General features: G+C 42.4%; 2 protein-coding genes across 2 annotated transcripts in view; one reads left to right on the top strand and one right to left on the bottom strand.

Annotated features, from left to right (window-relative positions):
• LOC310987545 (uncharacterized protein) overlaps positions 1-21,271 on the bottom strand; it is a gene marked incomplete at both ends in the record, with an annotated part of 181,470 nt that overhangs the window by 111,759 nt on the left and 48,440 nt on the right. The gene's annotated exons all lie outside the window — the stretch shown is intronic.
• Positions 2,304-21,271, top strand: part of LOC310987599 (cytosolic 5'-nucleotidase 1A-like) — a 48,034-nt gene continuing 29,066 nt past the window's right edge. The window contains exons 1-5 of the mRNA XM_083973928.1: positions 2,304-2,441; positions 4,054-4,164; positions 7,562-7,697; positions 7,804-7,926; positions 8,964-9,094. Coding sequence (XP_083830054.1) covers positions 2,406-2,441; positions 4,054-4,164; positions 7,562-7,697; positions 7,804-7,926; positions 8,964-9,094 — 537 coding nt within the window. The 5' untranslated portion in view covers positions 2,304-2,405. The remainder of the gene's footprint in view (positions 2,442-4,053; positions 4,165-7,561; positions 7,698-7,803; positions 7,927-8,963; positions 9,095-21,271) is intronic.

The following is a 21,271-nucleotide window of genomic DNA, read 5'->3' as shown; positions in this document are numbered from 1 at the left end:
GATTTAAATTTATCTTGACTTTGAGACTGATTATTTTTATATTTCTATAATTATTACCTAACTGCTGTTTCTTGGAAACTGGAGCCAATTAACACTCGTGACTTTTTGTTTATTAGTGACCACCGATTGGTTAATGGATTGTTTGGGATTTGATTGGCCGTGCACATTCCTTTTCTACTACACTTCATGGTTGTATGGTTTCAATCTGACACAATAAAATACAAAATAAACATGAACTCATGTTGAAGACCATGTTTCTTATTTGGCACGTCTGACTGTAGCAGGTGACAGCAGGTACGAGACAGACTTGTTTTGGCTGCTGGGCGGAGTGATTTCAAAAGCACAAGTAGTTCCAAGTATTTGCTTCATGTGTCGTAATGTTACATAATTATACATGATTATTTCAGAGCGTGGTGAATGTGCAGGTCACAACAAGTCCACCTCCATTGTGTTCACTGAGCAGCTCACGTCTCTGCCCCGCTGATCTCAAAACAACATGCACCGATAATTAAAGGTGATGAACCTACTGCTATGACTATATGGAATATGGCAATAAAATTTGCCAAAATGTTGAACTATCCCTTTAACACATCATCACCCAGTTCTGCTAACATGAAACTGTGGTCATTAGATGTTAAACCGTATTTATCCCAGTAAATGTCTGAGACAAGCTACGGATAGCATGGCTAACACCGAGCTAACCGTGTTAGCAAAGTGAATCGGTTATTCACATTAAAGCAGATATCAGTGGAATGTTTTTGTTAATATAAGTCCTAAATAGTCCTATTTTCCGTCAGCAATCACTTACATGAAGTATTTCAGCCTAAACACGAGTCTCTCCATCACTCTGCTCTGCTGTAACCCGAGGAGAAAATTTTCCTTGTGGGATACAAGTGTTATCCAATGAGGAGAGAGAACGGCACGAAGGGCTGTGTGTGCAGCCAAGGGATGCGCGTGAATGTGGTGACGTAGCACGAGGACCAATTGATGCCTGACAAGGGCGGGGGCTGCTAACTCATGGTGCGTTCAAAGAAACTCGTACTTTGTGTTTTTCCTTCCTGTGAAGTCATACCAGTTCGATCTGGTACGAGTTCACGGGTCGGAAGTTACGAGTGGCCGTTATAGGGAACTTTCACAGACAACAGGATGGTAAAAACACGAGCTACGGGTTACCTGGAACGCTACCAAGTCGTAGTTGTGACTTGAAGCTGTAACCGTACGGTTTCAAAAGCAGCATTAGCCGAAACGGCCGTGAAGCTGATATCTGCTTTAACTTCATATTAACTTGGACGTTGACAGTCGTCTCGTGTTCTTCGATCAAAACACACAGGTGGGCACAAGGGGGGGTAATCAGTGCTCTTATGTGTAATAATAATAGGCTACAACAAATTAAATAAGATTTAGACATATTCAGAAAAAAAAAAACTTACTGAATCGTGGTATCAGCTCCCTCTGGTCTGTTAGCACCGTTGGACGAGTCATAGATGCGGTGAAATGAAAACTGACTGAAATTAATTAACTGCCAACACTGTACCTGGGCTATCTATCATCCAAATGTATCTGACAAAACTGACTTAAAGGAGAATGCCAGCCATTTTTGACCCGTAAATCGTTTTCCTGATGGTCACGCAGTGTTGGGGGGAGCAAAAAACGCGACTACAATCGATTCAGACAAACCGGAGTTACACCATGGCTACCTGGCGCTAGGGATAACGTTAGCAACAATGCTAACCAATGGGGGCAATTCTTTCAACCACAACAAACACTCAAAAAACAATCAAATCTCTATGGCACATGACTGGAATCCTTAAAGGACACCACTGAACTCATATTCAGTGTGTACAATAGGCTATAAACAGTATAAACTTTGTGTTTTTGCATGTAGTCACTCACCTCAGATCTAGCCTAACTGTGGAACATCCTGGAAAGACATTACAATCCGATCGCAGAGCGCCTAGCTCTCCCCGCCACACAAACAAACACTTTTTTTCTTGTTGTGATGATTCTCTAATGTCCAAAATATCTCCAACTGTTTATTTTTGTCAAGAAGACAACTGATTCTCAGAGAAAACGGGCTAGATTTTTTCCCCCGACTGGATGGATGAAGCTCCGACATGAGGTGACGTGGTGGCGTTCAATTTAAACGTTTTCAAGTAGGAGGTCGGGAAAGAGTTCCCAGTTCCGAGTTGTCTTGAACGCAGCATTAAAGCGGTAGGCTACGTCACACACGTCAGAAAAGCGGAAGTGAACTAAAGAGTTGAGTGTTTCTGGGGGAACTTTGACAGACAGTTGCTGCTGCTGCTGCTGTTGTTGTTGTTGCTGTGGTGACGGGGTCGTTGTGTCCGTGAACAGGTAAAGATAAAGAAACTTTAACCTGTCGAGGCCGTGAAGGCGCCGCAGCTGACATGGTTTCCACGGTGCAGAACACGGACGTGAAGCAGGTAAGTTAAGAGAGACTCACCTGGGGCTGAGGCAGGTTATTATGGGCTGTCTCCATAGACTGTAAAAAGAATGGACGTAGCGTCCGTGACGTCACCCATTGGTTTTGGTGAGTCTGTTTTGTGCCGCTACTACGGGGGTTTGAGCCGCGCCATGTTGGATTCTACTTGCCATATTTGGAGCGGTGCGACCGTTGGCCGGCCGAGAGCCCGCCCACTGGCCTCGTAGCTGCGGTCTACAGACCTGTCACTCAACGGTTCTGCGCCCTGATTGGCCAGAACTTTAAACCTAATAATAGTAAAACGGTAGAGTTTAAAAAAAATTCACCCCCCTCAGAGTGTGTGCGGGGGTAGAAACTATCGGTTGAGACCAAAAAAATGAAATGTACCAGGCTGTAAATATGTTTTTTTAAGCTGTAAAATCGGCTATTTTAACATGGGGCTCAATTGGAGTTGCTCCCTTCTGGAGCCAGCCCCCAGCGACAGCCCAGGGGATTGCAGCTTTTTGAACGCGGAAGTGAGCTTCACTTCTCAGACCGACAACTGCCCCCTTGGCTGTCTCACACACCCACAAACACAACTAGAGATCTGAATTTCACACATCTGCAGAAGAACTCCGACAGAAACCAGAGGAGTGAGGCTGTTTATCAGAGTTTGCACCAGACTCCGTTTAAATGATTTTAAGTATAATAATGTTTCTTTTTTGAAGCAAACATCAATTAAAGCTCATAGTTTGAGACGTGAGTGACTTATGTTCAATTCGGCACAGAAATAAAATCCATGCAGCCACACGTTGCACTAAAATCCAAACTGATTCATCTTGCACAAGTTCCATCAGACCGGGAGAGATTAGAAAGTGATTAAAATATTAAAATATAAATGCATAGATTATATAATGTACGCCGATTTGAGGAGCGGGACCTAATTATTTCTAAACAACCATAATCATTTATTTACCTGTGACACTTCTGTCGCAGATTAGTGACGTAAATGTGAACTTGCACGTTTTCTAGTGGAGATCCGGATCGATGAATAAGAGGCTGAAATTCAGGTCAGTTTCTGCAAAGACTGAGAGAAAACGAAGCAGAATTATATTTTAAGATCTTTATGATTTAGAAAACACAAGTTAAAATGTTTTATATTGATGTCTAAAAGGTCAGTTTGCTTTTCTGCCCCCTTTTATTCAGAAGTTGCGTTATTTTTTTTGTGTCAAACCAAATAGAAAGTCTCTGGTTAAACTCTTTATTTTATTTCTTCAATGAATGAAATAAATAAAAAATTCATGTCCATGCTAGTTCTGTATTTCTAATTTCTGGTACTTTATACTCTACTACAATTAAACCTAAAAGTCTGACTTCACCACATTTATCTGATAATATAAAACAAAATATTATCAGCACATAAGAAACTTGTTTTTATCGACACACAATAATAAAAACAACATATCAACATATTTGATGTGTTTTTGTAGGTCAAGACAAGATGAAACTGTACTGATGCTCATTTCACCTTCACTGTCACATTATGGAACGACTCAATAATCAATATCCAATAATATGATTTACATTTCCTATCACTATACGTATATAACTCATGTCCTGTGTTTCTTCTGCAGAAAGATGCCGATCGTGCGGTGGTCGTTGCCGTGACGTCTCGGTCGGTGTTGGAAGGTGGAGCCGATGGTGAAGAGGCGTACGAAGAGGGCGTGGCCTTCCCGCTGCTGCAGGTGTGTGGAGGAGTTAATGTGTTTATTTCATCATCCATCTCACTGCTGTTCAACTATTTAATACAACAGCATCTATGAACTGTCAGATTTTCACTCAGCTGTAGTGAAACTGAACTCGTTGCACAATGAAAACTGTCTCTTTTTTCAGCAATATGATGATTAAACACTTTACATTCATGGAAAAACATAAAATAAATACAACTCTCCAACTCTAAACTCACACTCTGAGTCAAGCAGCTTCTCAGACAGAACTAAATCCAGATGATCGAGAAGAAATAAGATTTGAAGAGACGTTCCCAGATGTTTCTTCACTCCTCTTCCTACTTCCTGTCTGATCTATCTATCTATCTATCTATCTATCTATCTATCTATCTATCTATCTATCTATCTATCTATCTATCTATCTATCTATCTATCTATCTATCTATCTATCTATCTATCTATCTATCGTTCTATCTATCTATCTATCGTTCTATCTATCTATCTATCGTTCTATCTATCGTTCTATCTATCGTTCTATCTATCGTTCTATCTACCGTTCTATCGTTCTATCTATCTATCTATCTATCTGTCGTTCTATCTGTCTGTCTATCTATCTATCTATCTATCTATCTATCTATCTATCTATCTATCTATCTATCTATTGTTCTGTCTATCTGTCTATCTATCTTATCTATCTACAGTATCGTTCTATCTATCTATCTATCGTTCTATCTATCTATCTATCGTTCTATCTATCTATCTATCTATCTATCTATCTATCTATCTATCTATCTATCTATCGTTCTGTCTATCTATCGTTCTATCTATCTATCTATCTATCTATCTATCTATCTATCATCCTATCTATCATCCTATCTATCTATCTATCTATCTATCTATCTATCTATCTATCTATCTATCTATCTATCTATCTATCTATCTATCTATCTATCTATCTATCATCTATCTATCATCCTATCTATCCGTCTATCTATCTATCTATCTATCTATCTATCTATCTATCTATCTATCTATCTATCTATCTATCTATCTATCTATCTATCTATCTATCTATCTATCATCTATCTATCATCCTATCTATCATCCTATCTATCCGTCTATCTATCTATCTATCATCCTATCTATCTATCTATCTATCTATCTATCTATCTATCTATCTATCTATCTATCTATCTATCTATCTATCTATCTATCTATCTATCTATCTATCTATCTCTCTCTCTCTACCTTCTTCACCTCCTCCTTCAGGTTGAACTATGATATAAACTCAGTGACACGTCGATGTGAACGTGAGGCGTCAGCTGCTTCTCCGAGGAGCAGGAGGTGAACGATTTAAACCTTCACTGAGTCGTCTGAGGTTTCTCATTACAGACGACAAGCGCATAAAAACAGACCAGACCTGGAAAACACTGAGCAGCTCATGTAATAACCAAGTAGCCTCCACTTCTCTTTCTATACAGATAAGAGAGAGTTTTCACTAGAGACGGAGAAACTGCAGCGTCATACAGACCGTGTACTGGTGACGCCTCAGTTTGTCCATAATGATGAATATTATTATTGGTTTGTGAGCTGTGGTATCAAGATATGAACTTTGTTGACAAGAATAGATAATCAATTTTATCTCCAGAATATTTGTATCCGCTAATTTTATTCTAGAAATGTTACAACTATAAATATTACAATTTTTTCCCCTAAAAAATATATTTTAATAATAAAAAAAACTCTTTAAAATAGAAAGTACAACTACATTATTCCTGAAACACTACGACTTTGTCCTTGAATTACAGCCACATTATTTCTGAAATTCTGTGATTTTATTCCTTCATTTCTTTTGTTTATCCTTTAATTATGAATTTATTCTTGTGACTTTGTTCAGGAAATGTTACGACTCCAGAAATACAACTTTATTCCTCAGATATTTTAACTTCCTCCTTTTAAAATGTATTTTTTCAGCATAAAATGCTACGACTTTATTCTCAAAGTACAACTACATTATCTGAAAATATTAAAGTTATTCTGGGAATGTTACAGTTTTATTATTGAAATACCACAGTATTTATTATACATGATGTATTTTAACCCTCCTGTTGTCTTTCTGCTTTCAAATTGAACCAATCTGTTCCCTCCCTCCATCTTTCTTTCCTTCCTTCTTTCCACAATCCTTTTTCCTTTCCTTTTTTCCGTCCTCCCTTCCTCCCTTCTTTCCCTTCATCCATCCATCTCCTCCCTTCTTTGACCTAATCTGTTCCCTCCCTCCATCTTTTTTTCCTTCCTTCCTTTTTCCCTTCCCTTTTCCTTCCCTCCTTCCTTCCTTCCTTCCTTCTTTCCCTTCGTCCTCATTTCTTCCTTCCTTTTTGACCCAATTGACCCAATCTGTTCCCTTCCTCCATCTATTTTTCTTTCATTTTTCCGTCCTTCCTTCCTCCCTTCTTTCCCTTCATTCATCCATCTCCTCCCTTCTTTGACCTAATCTGTTCCCTCCCTCCATCTTTTTTTCCTTCCTTCCCTTTTCCCTTCCCTTTTCCTTCCTTCCTTCCTTCCTTCCTTCCTTCCTTCCTTCCTTCCTTCCTTCCTTCCTTCCTTCCTTCCTTCCTTCTTTCCCTTCGTCCTCATTTCTTCCTTCCTTTTTGACCCAATTGACCTAATCTGTTCCCTCCCTCCATCTTTTTTTCCTTCCTTCCCTTTTCCTTCCTTCCTTCCTTCCTTCCTTCCTTCCTTCCTTCCTTCCTTCCTTCCTTCCTTCCTTCCTTCCTTCCTTCCTTCCCTTCCTTCTTTCCCTTCGTCCTCATTTCTTCCTTCCTTTTTGACCCAATTGACCCAATCTGTTCCCTTCCTCCATCTATCTTTCTTTCATTTTTCCATCCTTCCTTCCTCCCTTCTTTCCCTTCATCCATCCATCTCCTCCCTTCTTTGAGCTAATCTGTTCTCTCCCTCCATCTTTTTTTCATTCCTTCCTTTTTCCCTTCCCTTTTCCTTCCCTCCTTCCTTCCTTCCTTCCTTCCTTCCTTCCTTACCTTCGTCCTTACTTCTTCCTTCCTTTTTGACCCAATTGACCCAATCTGTTCCCTTCCTCCATCTATCTTTCTTTCATTTTCCCCTTCCTTCTTTCCTCCCATCTTTCCCTTCGTCCTTCCTTCCTTGACCCAGTAGGACAACAGGAGGTTATAAGCACCACCACATTGTAACAATCACAGTCGAATAAATAACGAGTCAATAAATAGATAAATAACCAAAATTCCTCAGTTTCTGAAGTTGATCTCACCGAATCTCACCTAAATTTCACCAAATGTGAATTAATCCGCCACAGAAAATAGTCCCCGACAACAGAGGGAACAATGTGTGAGCTGTTGTGTTGAAGACGACACATGAAGGGCTGGACTTTGTTTCCCATCAGGCTCTGCAGAGAGTGAATCAGCGTCTGCTGGAGGCGAATCCCACGGAGACGCTGCTGTTTGACGTCGTCATGGTGACCACTGATGCGCAGCAGCAGCAGCAGAGCTCCCGCATCATCAGCAGCACCAGACGCTACGGTAATTTAACTTTTTAAGAGTTTATCCGATCAGTGACGGGTCAGTGTTCACTTCCTGTTGTGACATCATCATCGTCATCGTCATGGTCACCGTCGCTCTGCTGCAGGTCTGGACGTCGGCAGCTTCTGTTTCTCAGCTGAGGAGGATTTCACCGACTGTTTGCTGGACAACAACGTGCAGCTGTTCCTGACGACGGACAGAGACGAGGCGTCGCAGGCGTCGCAGAAAGGTGAGGAGGCTTCGTCTCTTCTTCATCACCACGACGACGTCACCACGACGACGCCACGTTTTCACAGCAGGATGATTAAAACTTAAAATATGATGAAGTTCCCCTCCATTGCTAACATATTGGTAATGGATTGATCGTGTATAGGGCTGCAACTAATGATTATTTTCGTCATCGATTAATCTGTTGATTATTTAAACGATTAATCGATTAGTTGTTTGGTCAATAAAATGTTAAAAAATGCCAAATCAGTGTTTCCCAAACCACAAGACGACGTCCTCAAATGTCTTGTTTTCTTCACAAACCAAAGAGAGTTTATTGTTTGTTATTGTCATAAAGGAACAAATAAACCAGAAATATTCACATTTAAGAAGCTGAAATCAAAGAATTTGGACTTTTTTTTCTCTTAAAGGGACAGTTCAACATTTTGGCAAATTGGCCCATTGCCATAATCCCTTATTAGCAGTAGGTTTGTTACCTTTAATTGTCAGTGCGGAGTTGTTTTCGAGGCAAATGCAAAACCGCGGATGCACGTTGCCTTCAGGGACAGTTTTTCATCAAGCAGTCTCTGCATTTACCTCTAAAACAACTCTGTCTGGTAACGTTCTGTTATTATCTCATAGCGTGGTGAATGTGCAGGTCACAACTTGTCCACCAGAGCGTTGTGGAGTTGTTGGATTGTGTATTTGATGAGTTTGATGAGGGAAACCAAGAAATCCCTTGAGCCTCCGTAGCGTAGCTCTGAGAAGCTCACGGCTCTGCTCCGCCGTTCTAAAAATAGCTTGCACCGACAATTAAAGGTAACGAACCTACTGCTATGACTATAGGGATTATGGCAATGGGCCAATTTGCCAAAATGTTGAACTATCCCTTTAAAAAAACTACCCATCCGATTATTCAATTATTAAAAAAGTTGATGATTAATTTAATAATCAATTATTGTTTGATTAGTTGATTCATTGTTGCAGCTCTAATCATGTATTGACGGTGTATTGGTGAGTGTGGTGTCAGAAGGTGAATCCTCCTTGTCCTCGGTCCAGGCGTCCTCTCGGCGCTGTTGGACCAGCAGACGGCTTCCTGTTCGTCTGAGCAGCTCAGAGTTTTATTCTGTGGCGACGCCGTCGTCCAGCCCGACGTCAGCCCGGCGTCGGCGTGTCAACGGGCCGCTCAGGTAGCTACTCGCCGCCGCCGCCGCCAGCTGCCTCTTTCATCAGCTCTTGTTAACCTTTCCCATATTCCATGTTATAAACTGTTTGTATACAGTATAAACTTGTATGTAAACTACATCTACTGCCTGTCCTGGGTGAGGGATCCCTCCTCTGTTGCTCACTCTGAGGTTTCTCCAGTTTTTCCCTTTTAAAGGACAATTCCAGGTGAATTCAACTTGGGGGTGTATTTTCCTAACATTTTAGGTCTAAAAGAAGGAATCTGAAGATTTTCAGTTTAGTTGCTCCTGTTTTGTGGTAGTTGTGTCTGTCCCCACATCGCCACGGCAGCGATGAATGGGAGCGGATGTAAGTTCCGTTGTTTAGACTGTTTACATCCCTCAAAGCCGCAATTGTTTTCCACAGACAGCGTCAGATGGCGACTCAAACATGCACCGAGAAGTTTATTTACTTCAAGCAAGCCGACATGTTTGTAAAACTAGATCTAATTCAAAGTCTCCCGGAGTCTCGCGCAAGACCCAAGTTGCCGCTCGGTGTGTTCAGGTGCAGTGGGAAAGCTACCATTTTTGTCATAAACACAGGAATATCAACTCTTGACTTGCTTCAAGTAAAAAAAAATTGTCAGCGCATGTTTGAGTAGCCACCTGACGCTGTCTGTGGAAAAAAATGTACACTTGAAGCAAGTCAAGAGTTGATATTCCTGTGTTTATGACACAAACGGGAGCTTTCCCACTGCACCTGAACACACCGAGCGCATCAACTCGAGACTCCGGGAGACTTTGAATTAGATCTAGTTTTACAAAGTCCCTGGAAAGTGACAATAGATTCGTATTCTGGGTTAATCACATCCCAGACATATGTCATATTAACCATCCTGTCAAATTTCAATGCTAGAAAAATTCGTTTAGTATGTGAAATTAGGTTCTAAAATCATGAGAAAATGAGGCAGTTATCTCAGCTCAGGATGTCTGCTGCAGGCACCGAAGCCCCGCCCACTTGCTGAGCTTCATCAAGTTTCAACTGTCAATCAAATGCCGGCACAACTTCGCTAATGCTAACTGTCACATCGTATCTGTCAGCTATGGGGTTGAGCTATACGCCTGGGCCTGAGTCTGAGTCCAGCTCTTATCTGAATGTTTCGCATACACACCGAGCAGTGAGGGAAAGTAAATGCTGGGGCCGCCGCCGTCAGCACGCGAATCTCAGCTTGCCCTAATGGTTCGTCCCGTGCTCCCGGCGGCTCGGCTGCTAACACTAGCCCCGTTCGTCCCATGCGGACGGCCACGGCCCTCATCGTTGTCGCGGTGTAGCCTTCCAGGCTCCCGTTGCTGTGGCGGTGAGCTGTGGGTCCGACGCTTCAGAGGTTCACCTGGACTGTGACTGTTTTGGTTTTTAGAGTTTTGCCGCTGGTTGGTCGCATTGATAAAATCAAACAGTGACAGTCTCATTAGTTTGTTTTAATTAAAATTTAAGCTTCATGTTTCACCTAAGAGCAGCGCTGCCTCTGTGATCTGTATAAAAAAAACACCACATTTATATCAATAAATAAATGTTTTACAATGAACCGATCAGTCTGCAATACATTTTATTTTATTTATGTCTTCTTGTGTTGTTTTTTCTAAGGACCCAGAGCCCGAAATAAAGATATATATATATATATATATATATATATATATATATATATATATATATATATATATATATATATATATATATATATATTTACATACATATGTATATGTATATATATATATATATATGTTCAGAGACCACACCCAGCACGTAACTGCTGAACTATCAATACATAAAAAAAAACAAAAACAAACATACAGTAAGGAACATGGCTACCTCCACCTGCACAATTGGACTGGTACAGCCCTACATGTATGAGCCATCTGAACCAGAATCTGGTTCAGAGGAGGAGGATAGTGGACGCCAGCCTGTGCAGGAGTCCCGGTCATCTCAATCATCAACAGAATGGTAAAATCCATCTCCTATTTTTCAATGTTAGCAGGCTATGTGTTATCTAGCATAGCCTAGCTAAATGTTGCAAGGCTAATAAATAACATTATGTCATTGTTATAGGATAAATGTATAGTAACAAAGCAAACTAGTGTGAGACACCCTTAAAAATAATTGATAAAAGAAATTGTGACATATTTTATTCATCATAGTCCAGTAAAGCAAACATTTTGTTAGATAGCAGCATTACAAACAATAACAACAACTATAGTATCTACAGTGAGTACATGCCTGACATTTAAAAAAAATATTCTATTATATCTTTTCATGGGACAACACTGAAGATGTGACACTTTGATACAATGTAAATTAGTCATTGTACAGCTTGTATAACAGTGCAAAATTACGCAACATACAGCCATCACACCCCTAAGTGATAATGTCCAAATTGTGCCCAGTGTCAATTTATTACAAAAATCTGAGGGGTGTACTAACTTTTGTGAGATACTGTACAGAATACTGTATGTGAATTACACTGCCCTATACAGGTGTACCTGTGGAGAGTGCAGGGCTATGCCAACAGAGCGTGAGAACATCTGCTGCAAAGAGATTAATGCTGTATGTAAAGAAAAACAATCTGCATGCTCCACAAGTATCATTACAATTATAATTTCACAAACTATCTGAGTACTACAAAACTATATACATGTTGCAACATATTCCACAGGTTCAGAATCGATGTGGAGAGCTCCCTGCTGAGCCAAGGTGCATGACTCTTCACCCTGGGTTTGAGCCCGTCTGCCTGAATCCATACTGCCTCCAAAATGCCCTTAACATCTACCAGGCAGACAACGGACCACTGGAAGAAAAGGAAAGATCTGTGTAAGTGTAAGAATAAACTATATTTTACAGTATTCATTTGAAATTCGTAGCGAGTACATTGTATCAATGCTTGTCCTCCTGAGCCAAAACAACTCTAATGTAGCGCTTTTTTTCTACACTGGTTTTCTCAACCTATACAGTAAATTAGCACATTTGATAGAAAGACATACAGTATACTTTTTAAAAGATGGTAAAAGCAATCAATTGATGATTATTATTCTGAAGGTGAAGCAGCTGGGTGGTGTAAATCCACTGACTGGACAAGCAAAAATAAAACATTTTTCATCACATAACAATTTCTTCATTTGTCATTACAGGCGTGCCCGCTACCTGGCATACAGAAGCTTTGTTTCCTGGTGCTGGGGATACCTGGGGAAACACAACAGGGTGGTCCTTCCTTCCTGTGTTGTGCTCCGCATTCATCAGGAGTACCCTGATGATGATGGAGAGTACACAGGATTCAAACCTCCCATTTAAATAAAGTCATTAAAATAATTGTACATTGTTTTGAGAGTTTATATATTGTGTGAAATTGCATAAAGTGTTGTATAGTATAGTATAGTTGCCATCACCATTTGTTGGTGTTGTTCACACCCCATCTGGACCTCTGAACCTCGACACATGGCTTGCTATTGCCTCTGCCTTTACAGGTCGCTCATACTGTGAGCATAAGAAGTCCGGTACTGCAACTTTCTTCAGGTTAGCCACAAAGGGTGCAGGGTCATGGATGACCTCATTGAATAAGAGGTCCGTCAGCTCCGTCACATATTCTGACATAGGAGACAATACACAGCATAAGATACAGCTTGAAAAATCCATAGTCTCGCTGTTGACACTTTTTCCAGTATCACTGCATTCACAAATTATGTTTTTCATTCAAGAACACTCTCTGGAGAAGGTGGAGGCTGGGGTGGAGGAGGCAAGCTTTGACAGCGGCAGCTGTGTGCAGCAGTGTAGAAAGGGAGATCAGTGTGACAGCCTAGATTAAAATAGGCCGCCTATGGTAGAAGAATGAATGTGATTGGATAGAGACTAATGGGCTGGCTGTCAGCTGACTACAGTTGAGGCTTGAGACTTCCGTGTCCTGCATGAATTTGCGCAAAGCTTCATTTACTGTGTGACTGTCAATGTATTTATATGCCTTAATGCTAAGGGTTCTCCAAAACTGCCTCCTGCAGGGAAAAGTATTATAAAACCATAAAAAAGGGAGATCCTCCGCGCTTCAGCTTGACGAACTCTGGACCGGTGCGTCTCAGGGCTGGAGACGAGCAGTGGAGACAAAAGGAGGACGCTGGAGCACACGGTCAATTAATAAATATTTATTAAGGTGCGGCTGCTGACGTTTCGACACTGGGTCTTCTTCAGAGCAAACGGAGCTGTTCAGTGGACGGGGGATTTAAATCCCGTGCCTGCATCTCTGATTGGGAGAGCAGGGAAACACGTCATACCACAACGGCTCACGTGATAGGCTACCACAGCAATAATACAAGTGTAATGAATAATAAAGTTACAATGTATACAGGGACATGATTACAATAAAGAACATGATTAGATATACGAAATTGTAACAATAATACAATAAGCCACGTAAAGGCACCATTCATAAAAAACAAGACAAATTCATCTCCTCATTAAGACCATTTGGCTCCATGGTGTTCAGGGTGTAAATCCAGAAGGCTTCTCTCTGCAGGAGTTTTTTGATAATGTTGCCACCTCTCGATGGTGGGATGATTTTTTCGATCCCCCAGAATTTGAGGGTGGCAACTGAACCATGTAAAGGGGACAATGGCTGTTTGCAAACAACTATATTTCGTAAGCCTCTCAGTAGAAACACACTCCTCAGAGCAGATAGTAATCACTCTACACAACTTATCAAGAATATTCCCACCGGCCAATTTTTAAGACTCCGCAGAAACTGTAGTTCAGACGAAGAATTTAACATCAAAGCAGGCTCTATGAGAGAGCGCTTCAGAGCGAGAGGCTATTCCCATTCGTTGATTGAAACAGCCTATCAGAGAGCATCCTGCTCCGACAGACACGCCCTCCTGGTTAAAAAACCTAAACCCGCATCACCCCCTCGCCTCTGTTTCTCCACGAATTTCAATCCCATGGCCAGTCAGATCAAAGAAACTGTTTTAAAACACTGGCATATTATTAAGAGTGATCCATCCCTTAAGAATTTTTCTGCACAGCCTCCACTCATCACCTTCAGGCGAGCACGTAACCTGAAGGACCGCCTCGTCCACTCTGACAGCCGTGTGCCGCCTCCCTCCTCCTGGCTTCCACCTCCACCTGCAGGCTTCCACCGCTGCGGTCACTGTACTCACTGTTCCAACACATCTAACGTTAAAACATTCACACACCCACGCACAGGAAAATCCTACAAGATTAACAACTTTATAAACTGCAACAGCACTCATGTTGTTTACATGTTGAAGTGTCCGTGTGGTTTAGTTTATGTTGGACAGACAAAAAGACAACTGAAAGTCAGGATCGCTGAACACAAATATGCCATCCGGACTAAAAACCTGACATATGCAATGGCCAGGCATTATGATCAGGCCAAACATGGTTCAGTTGCCACCCTCAAATTCTGGGGGATCGAAAAAATCATCCCACCATCGAGAGGTGGCAACATTATCAAAAAACTCCTGCAGAGAGAAGCCTTCTGGATTTACACCCTGAACACCATGGAGCCAAATGGTCTTAATGAGGAGATGAATTTGTCTTGTTTTTTATGAATGGTGCCTTTACGTGGCTTATTGTATTATTGTTACAATTTCGTATATCTAATCATGTTCTTTATTGTAATCATGTCCCTGTATACATTGTAACTTTATTATTCATTACACTTGTATTATTGCTGTGGTAGCCTATCACGTGAGCCGTTGTGGTATGACGTGTTTCCCTGCTCTCCCAATCAGAGATGCAGGCACGGGATTTAAATCCCCCGTCCACTGAACAGCTCCGTTTGCTCTGAAGAAGACCCAGTGTCGAAACGTCAGCAGCCGCACCTTAATAAATATTTATTAATTGACCGTGTGCTCCAGCGTCCTCCCTTTATTATAAAACCATGCCTAAATTTTTTTGCGGGTGAAATCTTTCATCAATTTGATAATTTGCTAACCTGTAGTATACGGTGTTTTCACAATGGCCACAGTGTGTTCCCCTCTCTTGGCCTTTGGGAACTTTATTTTGTACTGTGGCTCTCCTGCTGCAGTCCGTGCCTGGGTCCGACCCGAATTTTCATTGAAGTGCAGTGCAGCCAGGTAAAGTCTGAAATGATAATGAACAAAATAGTACAGAATAGATAGAAAATACTTATATTTACTTAATACTATTTATCCCTAGGAGGGAAATTCAAACCATCCAGCAGCTTATATATCTTAAAATAATATGATATACAATTATATAAAAAGTAAACATGTATAGCCTAACATTATAAAATGGCATTGTGCATCTTGATGGCAGCAGGAATGAAAGATTTCCTGAATCTTTCTTTTGTGCAGGTCAGGGAGATGAGCCTGCTCCTCTGACCTGTCAGAGTCCTGTGTTGTTACCCCAGCAAATTAGAGTACTTCTGAACATGGCAAGATTCAGATTTAGATGTAAAATCCACAGTGAACAGTGTGAAGAGATAAGGTGAAAGCACGGTAACTTGTGGTACTCCCAGGCTGCTCACCACTGTGTCTGTATATGACATGTCTGACACTGTGGGCTCTATTTTCGTGAACTAGGTGCAGGCGGAGTGGATCAGGCCTGCGCCTCGCCTTCGCTTCGCCAACGGGGAGTGGCCAGGAGCAGATTGCGATTTTGCTTCGAGACGCAGCGGAGCGCATCCCGCCTACTTCCCTCCCACCGGCGCAAATGGCATAGAGGGAGGAGAGAAGGCGTGGAGTGGGTTTGACACAGCCGAGTCAGATCTTCACCAATCAAATGAGCTCCTCTCCTCGCCTTTAAATCCGCCGCGCGCGCAAGGCGGACGTTTGATTTCACCGTGGAAGAGAAGATTTGAATCAGCACCTACAGATTACAGCATAGACATTCAGCACATCTACAGTATATCGATTGTCCCGTCACACTGATGACAGATCAAAGGCTGCACAGATGAAAGATGAGGATGGATTACTGCTGTGTTGACACTACATGATTATCTGCTATATTTATGTATTTACTTATTGATTTATTGAGCCGCATCGTCACGCGACCATAACAAATAAAACTGAAAACAAATAAACTATCATATCTCACAGCAAACCACAATCAGCCTGGCATAGTGCTCAGTGAGCAGATATTAACATCTCCCCTCTCAGGTAAATTCTAAAGAAAAAAGAAAAAGAGAGACGCTCCGCGATGCATCCATTACGCACAGCTGTTTGTGCACACGTGTTTAAATATAGGTTACTAAATATGTCTTTATTAATGGAAAAGGGGTGTGAGTCCAAGCTGGCAGTGTCCGGTCACGCGAACAGACCTCACGGGCTGATGGTGCAAAAGTAGTCTGGGAGGGAGGAGGTTATGATGTTTGCTCTGACAGATTGAGAGCTGTTGCCCAGTAAAAAAAAACAAAAAACAAAACACACACACACCTTTTCCATTAATCAAGACACTCATATTTAGTAACCTATATTTAAACACGTGTGCACAGATCACAACATAACAAACAGCTGTGCGTAACGAGGCATCACGGAGCGTCTCTCTTTTTCTTTTTTCTTTAGAATTTACCTGAGATGGGAGATGTTAATATCTGCTCACTATGGTGCCGAGGCTGATTGTGGTTTGCTGTGAGAGATGATAGTTTATTTGTTTTCAGTTGTATTTGTTATGGTCGCATGACGATGCGGCGCTGGCCCCTAATAAATCAATAAGTAAATAAATAAATAAATAGCTGATCATCTGCAACGGCACAGTGTGTAGTGTCAACACCTGCTCTTGGGACATCCACGGCTGTCTCAGTCCCTCCCTGGTTTCATCTGTGTTAATTCAGTCAGGCTGAGTTTCCATTACGCATGCCGACAGCCTTTGATGGTCATCAGTGTGACGGGACAATCTATATAGATATAGGTGTATGTGCTGATTCAGATACAATAAATAGGGGTTATTGTGATGATGATTATTATTATTATTATTATTAATTGCATTTAAATGTGCCTGGAAGTGTGGAAATCTGCCTGTGAGGTCTTGGTGACGTGTCTGCACTGCGCGCTGGGCAGTCAAATTGCCACTGCGCTGGCTGCGCTGCGCCTTGCGCTGACATTAGACCAGGTTGGAGCTGGCGAGCTTTCGGCGCACTCTCCGCGCGGTCTATCGGCAACAAATTGTCACTGCGCCACGGCGAATCTGTCGACACCTCCCCCTGCTGCGCCACCACTCCCATCTCAGCGCACAGCAGTCTGCCAATTTACCGAATCCGCTGCGCACCTTGTTGCACTGGAGGAAAATGCCACTGCGCCAGCTGCGTCAGGGCTCGCTTCGCTGCGCCCCCGTGAGTTGCGCCAAGAAATTAGGGCCCTGTGTCTGATATGTATACCTAAATCAAAAGACTTGAGTGCCGAACGAGATTTAAGTTGAGTAGTAGCACTGATTACCTGCACAGCATTCCTAAGAAGGAGAAGACCACATTCTTTGGGGCGAACCGCAGGATGACGCTGTGGTAGGGCTGGGCGATAAATCGATTTTATCGATTAATTCGAATTTGTACTTTACGTCGATTTATTTAAATGAAAATCGATTTTCTCTTCAACATCCACCACCAACGCTCCCTGCTGGGCTCCCGTAGTTCAGAGTGCGCGCGCCCCCCGCAACATCTCTCCCGTGTTGTTGCTCGCTATGAAAGGAACAAGACCCAAACACTGTCACCACCATGTACCAGCTACTGCTAATGACTGCTAATGACGGCGGAACCAGTTGCCTGTACCCGACGTGGTCCGACTGTCTCCGACGCCAGTGTGTTCCTGGCTGGTGCGTGGCGGCGGCAACCGGACTGTCGGTGCGGCGGCGGCGGCGGGCATCCCCAGGACAGGGCGCTGTGCGTCAGGGAGAGAAGCAGGGAGAGAAGCAGGGAGACACGGGGTCCAAAGCTCGCGGAGCCGCGGTGTGCACTGTGCAGAGCGACCGCTCGGGCTGCAGCGGTGGTGCTGATAGAGCGGAGTTTATGTTGAACAGGTAGCCTAATCTTTGTTTTTATTGTGGAAGTTGTGAATTCGATATTTTACTCCGCATTCAAAGCTGGCGCCGTGTTTTCTGCTGGCAGCAGGCTTGTTGCTCTGCTCTGCTCTGGGGTCGGGGGTAGGGGTGTCAAACCTGCGGCCCGCGGGCTAAAACTGGTCCAGCAGGGAGTCTGGCCCTCAGAATGAATTTGCCATGTGTGAAAATTACATAGACGGAAGAAGAGCCATAATATTGTTGAAATTGCACATGTATTTTTGTCAAAACATTTCAGATTGTTCATAATATGTTTTGTAAAAGAATAGTTCATTAACTGTTAACATCTTATAATACAAAGGGAAATGTTCTTTTTATTTATACTACCATATCATGCTATTATTTTACTGGTCCGTTCACTTGAGATCCAATTGTGCTGTCGTAGACCATAGCTTTAGGTGAGAGGGGGGGAAAATCGATTTAAATCGTGAATCGGATTTTTTGTAAAAAAATCGGAGATTTTTTTTAGGCCATATCGCCCAGCCCTACGCTGTGGTACCCCTCCAGGGCCGACGTCTGGTAGTGAGGGCTCAGCTTTTTGACATCACCCAGAACCCGCTTGTTCATGAGCGCCTTCTCAAGTTTGTAGGTGGCCTTTGTTGCTATCGCGTGACAAAAAACAAAACAAAAACAGGGTGTATGGCATTTAGGAGTATAATACATGATTCAAATGACATAATTTCTGTTGAAAATAAACATACCAGGCTTGAGCCACTTGTGTTTGTCAGTGGAAGGGGGGTGGACACACTCAGGGAAGAGTTGGTTTTCGTGAACATGCACGTTCTGGATGTGATTGAGAAGTGATGTCCACCTGGCCACTGTTTCCTCTCCACTTGATGTGCCTGATGCTGACCAGTAGAGGTGATTTTTTATGCTCTTTTGCCAGAGTTTCACCTTTGTGCAGTCCTTCTCTTTGGAGATACCATCCACTTTTTTTTTGAGTGCTGAGAAAATATTTATTATTTTTTTCTCAGTGGATTTTGCTGAGGATTGGCTGTATTACAAATAACTGATGAACAATAACTTCAAAGTCATCGTACCTTTGCTTAGATGCCACACATCATAAAAGTGGTTGATGTCAGGTTTCTCTTCACGCAAGAACTTTTGAACCTGTGTGTGACGGTCTGTCACCAGGGAAGCCACTTTGATGCCCGATCTATCAAGAAATCTAATGGCGCATTTCCACTAGCACGGCTCGGCTCGGTACGGCTCGGCACGGCACGGCACGGCTCGGTTTGGTTGTGTTTCCATTACAACTGAGTATCACTAGTACCGCCGTGACGTCATTTACACGGCGCCGAGCAACGCTCTAAACTCTGTAAATATATAACTTTAGCAACATTTGAAACATTTTCAGGCGAGAAAGTAGTCGTTTAGATCCCCAACGTGTTGAAAATCTGACTAAATACCAGCTGTTTACAATTTTGTTCTGACGAAGTCGGCGTTACTAAAGCTAGCCGTAGTGAGCAACGCACTTCCGGTTATTTTCACAAAATAAAATACCCGTTGCCTTTTATCATAAGGAAAGCCATTACGATAGAATTGGTGCTTTTACTTTGAAAACAGGAAGTGACCTACCTACCAAGTGAACCTACCCTCGCTGTAGCTAGCTTTAAACCGCCGTTTTGACTGCTCTCGTTCCGTTAACGGCATTTAACCGTTCAATATGCCTTACCGGAGAGTGTTGCCAGCTCTGAGATCGGCCTGGTTCATTGTAAAACATTTATTTATTGATGTAAATGTGGTGTTTTCTGTGCGTACAGACCCCAAGGCAGTGCTGCTCTTCTGTCTAACCACAAACAAACTTCTGCTACAGCCACAATTGTTAGATTTCATCAATGAGACCAACATTTAAGAGTTTAAGTTAACCAGCCGGTGGTAAACCTCTAAAAGCCATCGGGTAAGTTAATTAGCGGTCGTTTTCTCCTCGGGGTGACGGTGGTAGGCTGGCCGGCGGAGCACGTCAGGAGCCGGGCTGCTGCCTCTGTGATGTCGCGGTCGCTGCTCGGACCTGGAGCTTCACACTCGAAAAACATCGGGGCAAACTTCTAAACAGCCGTCGTTTGGATAAACTAACCGCACATGGGGATCTAAACAGTTACTTTCTCGCATGAAAAAATATTAAAACTTAATAAAGTCACGTAATAACAGAGCCAGTCTCAATATTAGAAATTCTCTGGTAATAACAGGCTTCAGCAGGAACATTTCTGTTGTCGGTCGTCGCTTCCAGTGACGACACTCATCGGCCAATCAGTGGAAGGCAGTCGGCTGACGTCACGTTTTAGTAACGCTTCGGCTCGCTTGGAACCAGGGCTGAGGTGATACCAAAAATGTACCCGGTTGCAGGTACTGCGTGCTAGTGGAAACACACAATAGCGCGCCGAGCCGTGCCGTACCGAGCCGAACCGTGCTAGTGGAAATGCGCCATAAGACTTCTGATCAGCCCTTCCTTCTCCATGCGGACACTGCTTCCCACTTCATTGCTCTGTGGATCATAAATACACAGAGTTGTAGGTGAAGACCTTAAAATTCAAAATCTGAATTACACAAAGTTATTACCAAACACCTTATCAAGTTTTAGTATATGTCATAAATGATAAATATGAACTTATGTCATAAAAACAGATATCTGTTATTAAGAGAAACAAAAAGAACAGCACTCACAGAGAACAGAGTTTCTCATTCATTGTGGTCACAAAAAGTATATTTTTCACCAGGAAGCCATAAGATGTGGCTTGGTGATGAAATGTATTTGAATTTTGCTGATTGATTAATGATAAGTGCAACTGTTGTGTACATATCAGTAAGTATTTGCTCTATTTGTGCACATGACATCTTAAAAAATGTATTAACAGGTTTAGATGGAAAGGCTGTTACGAGTCAGTAAGAGTTACAATCAAGTAGATATTCATGCAAACTAGTTGCTGGAATTTTTATAAATCATTTACCTGTACAAGTTGGATGTCAACAATTTTGTTTGTGCTGAGATCCATCATGGAGTATGAGCCATACTTCGCGGAGTGGCCAGGACTGTCAGCTCTCATGTCACCACCCAGAGACACATCTTTCCTCTTCAGTTCCTCAAGCAGGTCTGTCTGGTGTGATTGCCATTTATGCAGCACCGATGGCAAAAT

Source organism: Trachurus trachurus, assembly GCF_905171665.1.
Source record: "Trachurus trachurus genome assembly, chromosome: 6".
Lineage (NCBI taxonomy): Eukaryota > Metazoa > Chordata > Actinopteri > Carangiformes > Carangidae > Trachurus > Trachurus trachurus.
This window is presented reverse-complemented; position numbering and strand designations above follow the sequence as displayed.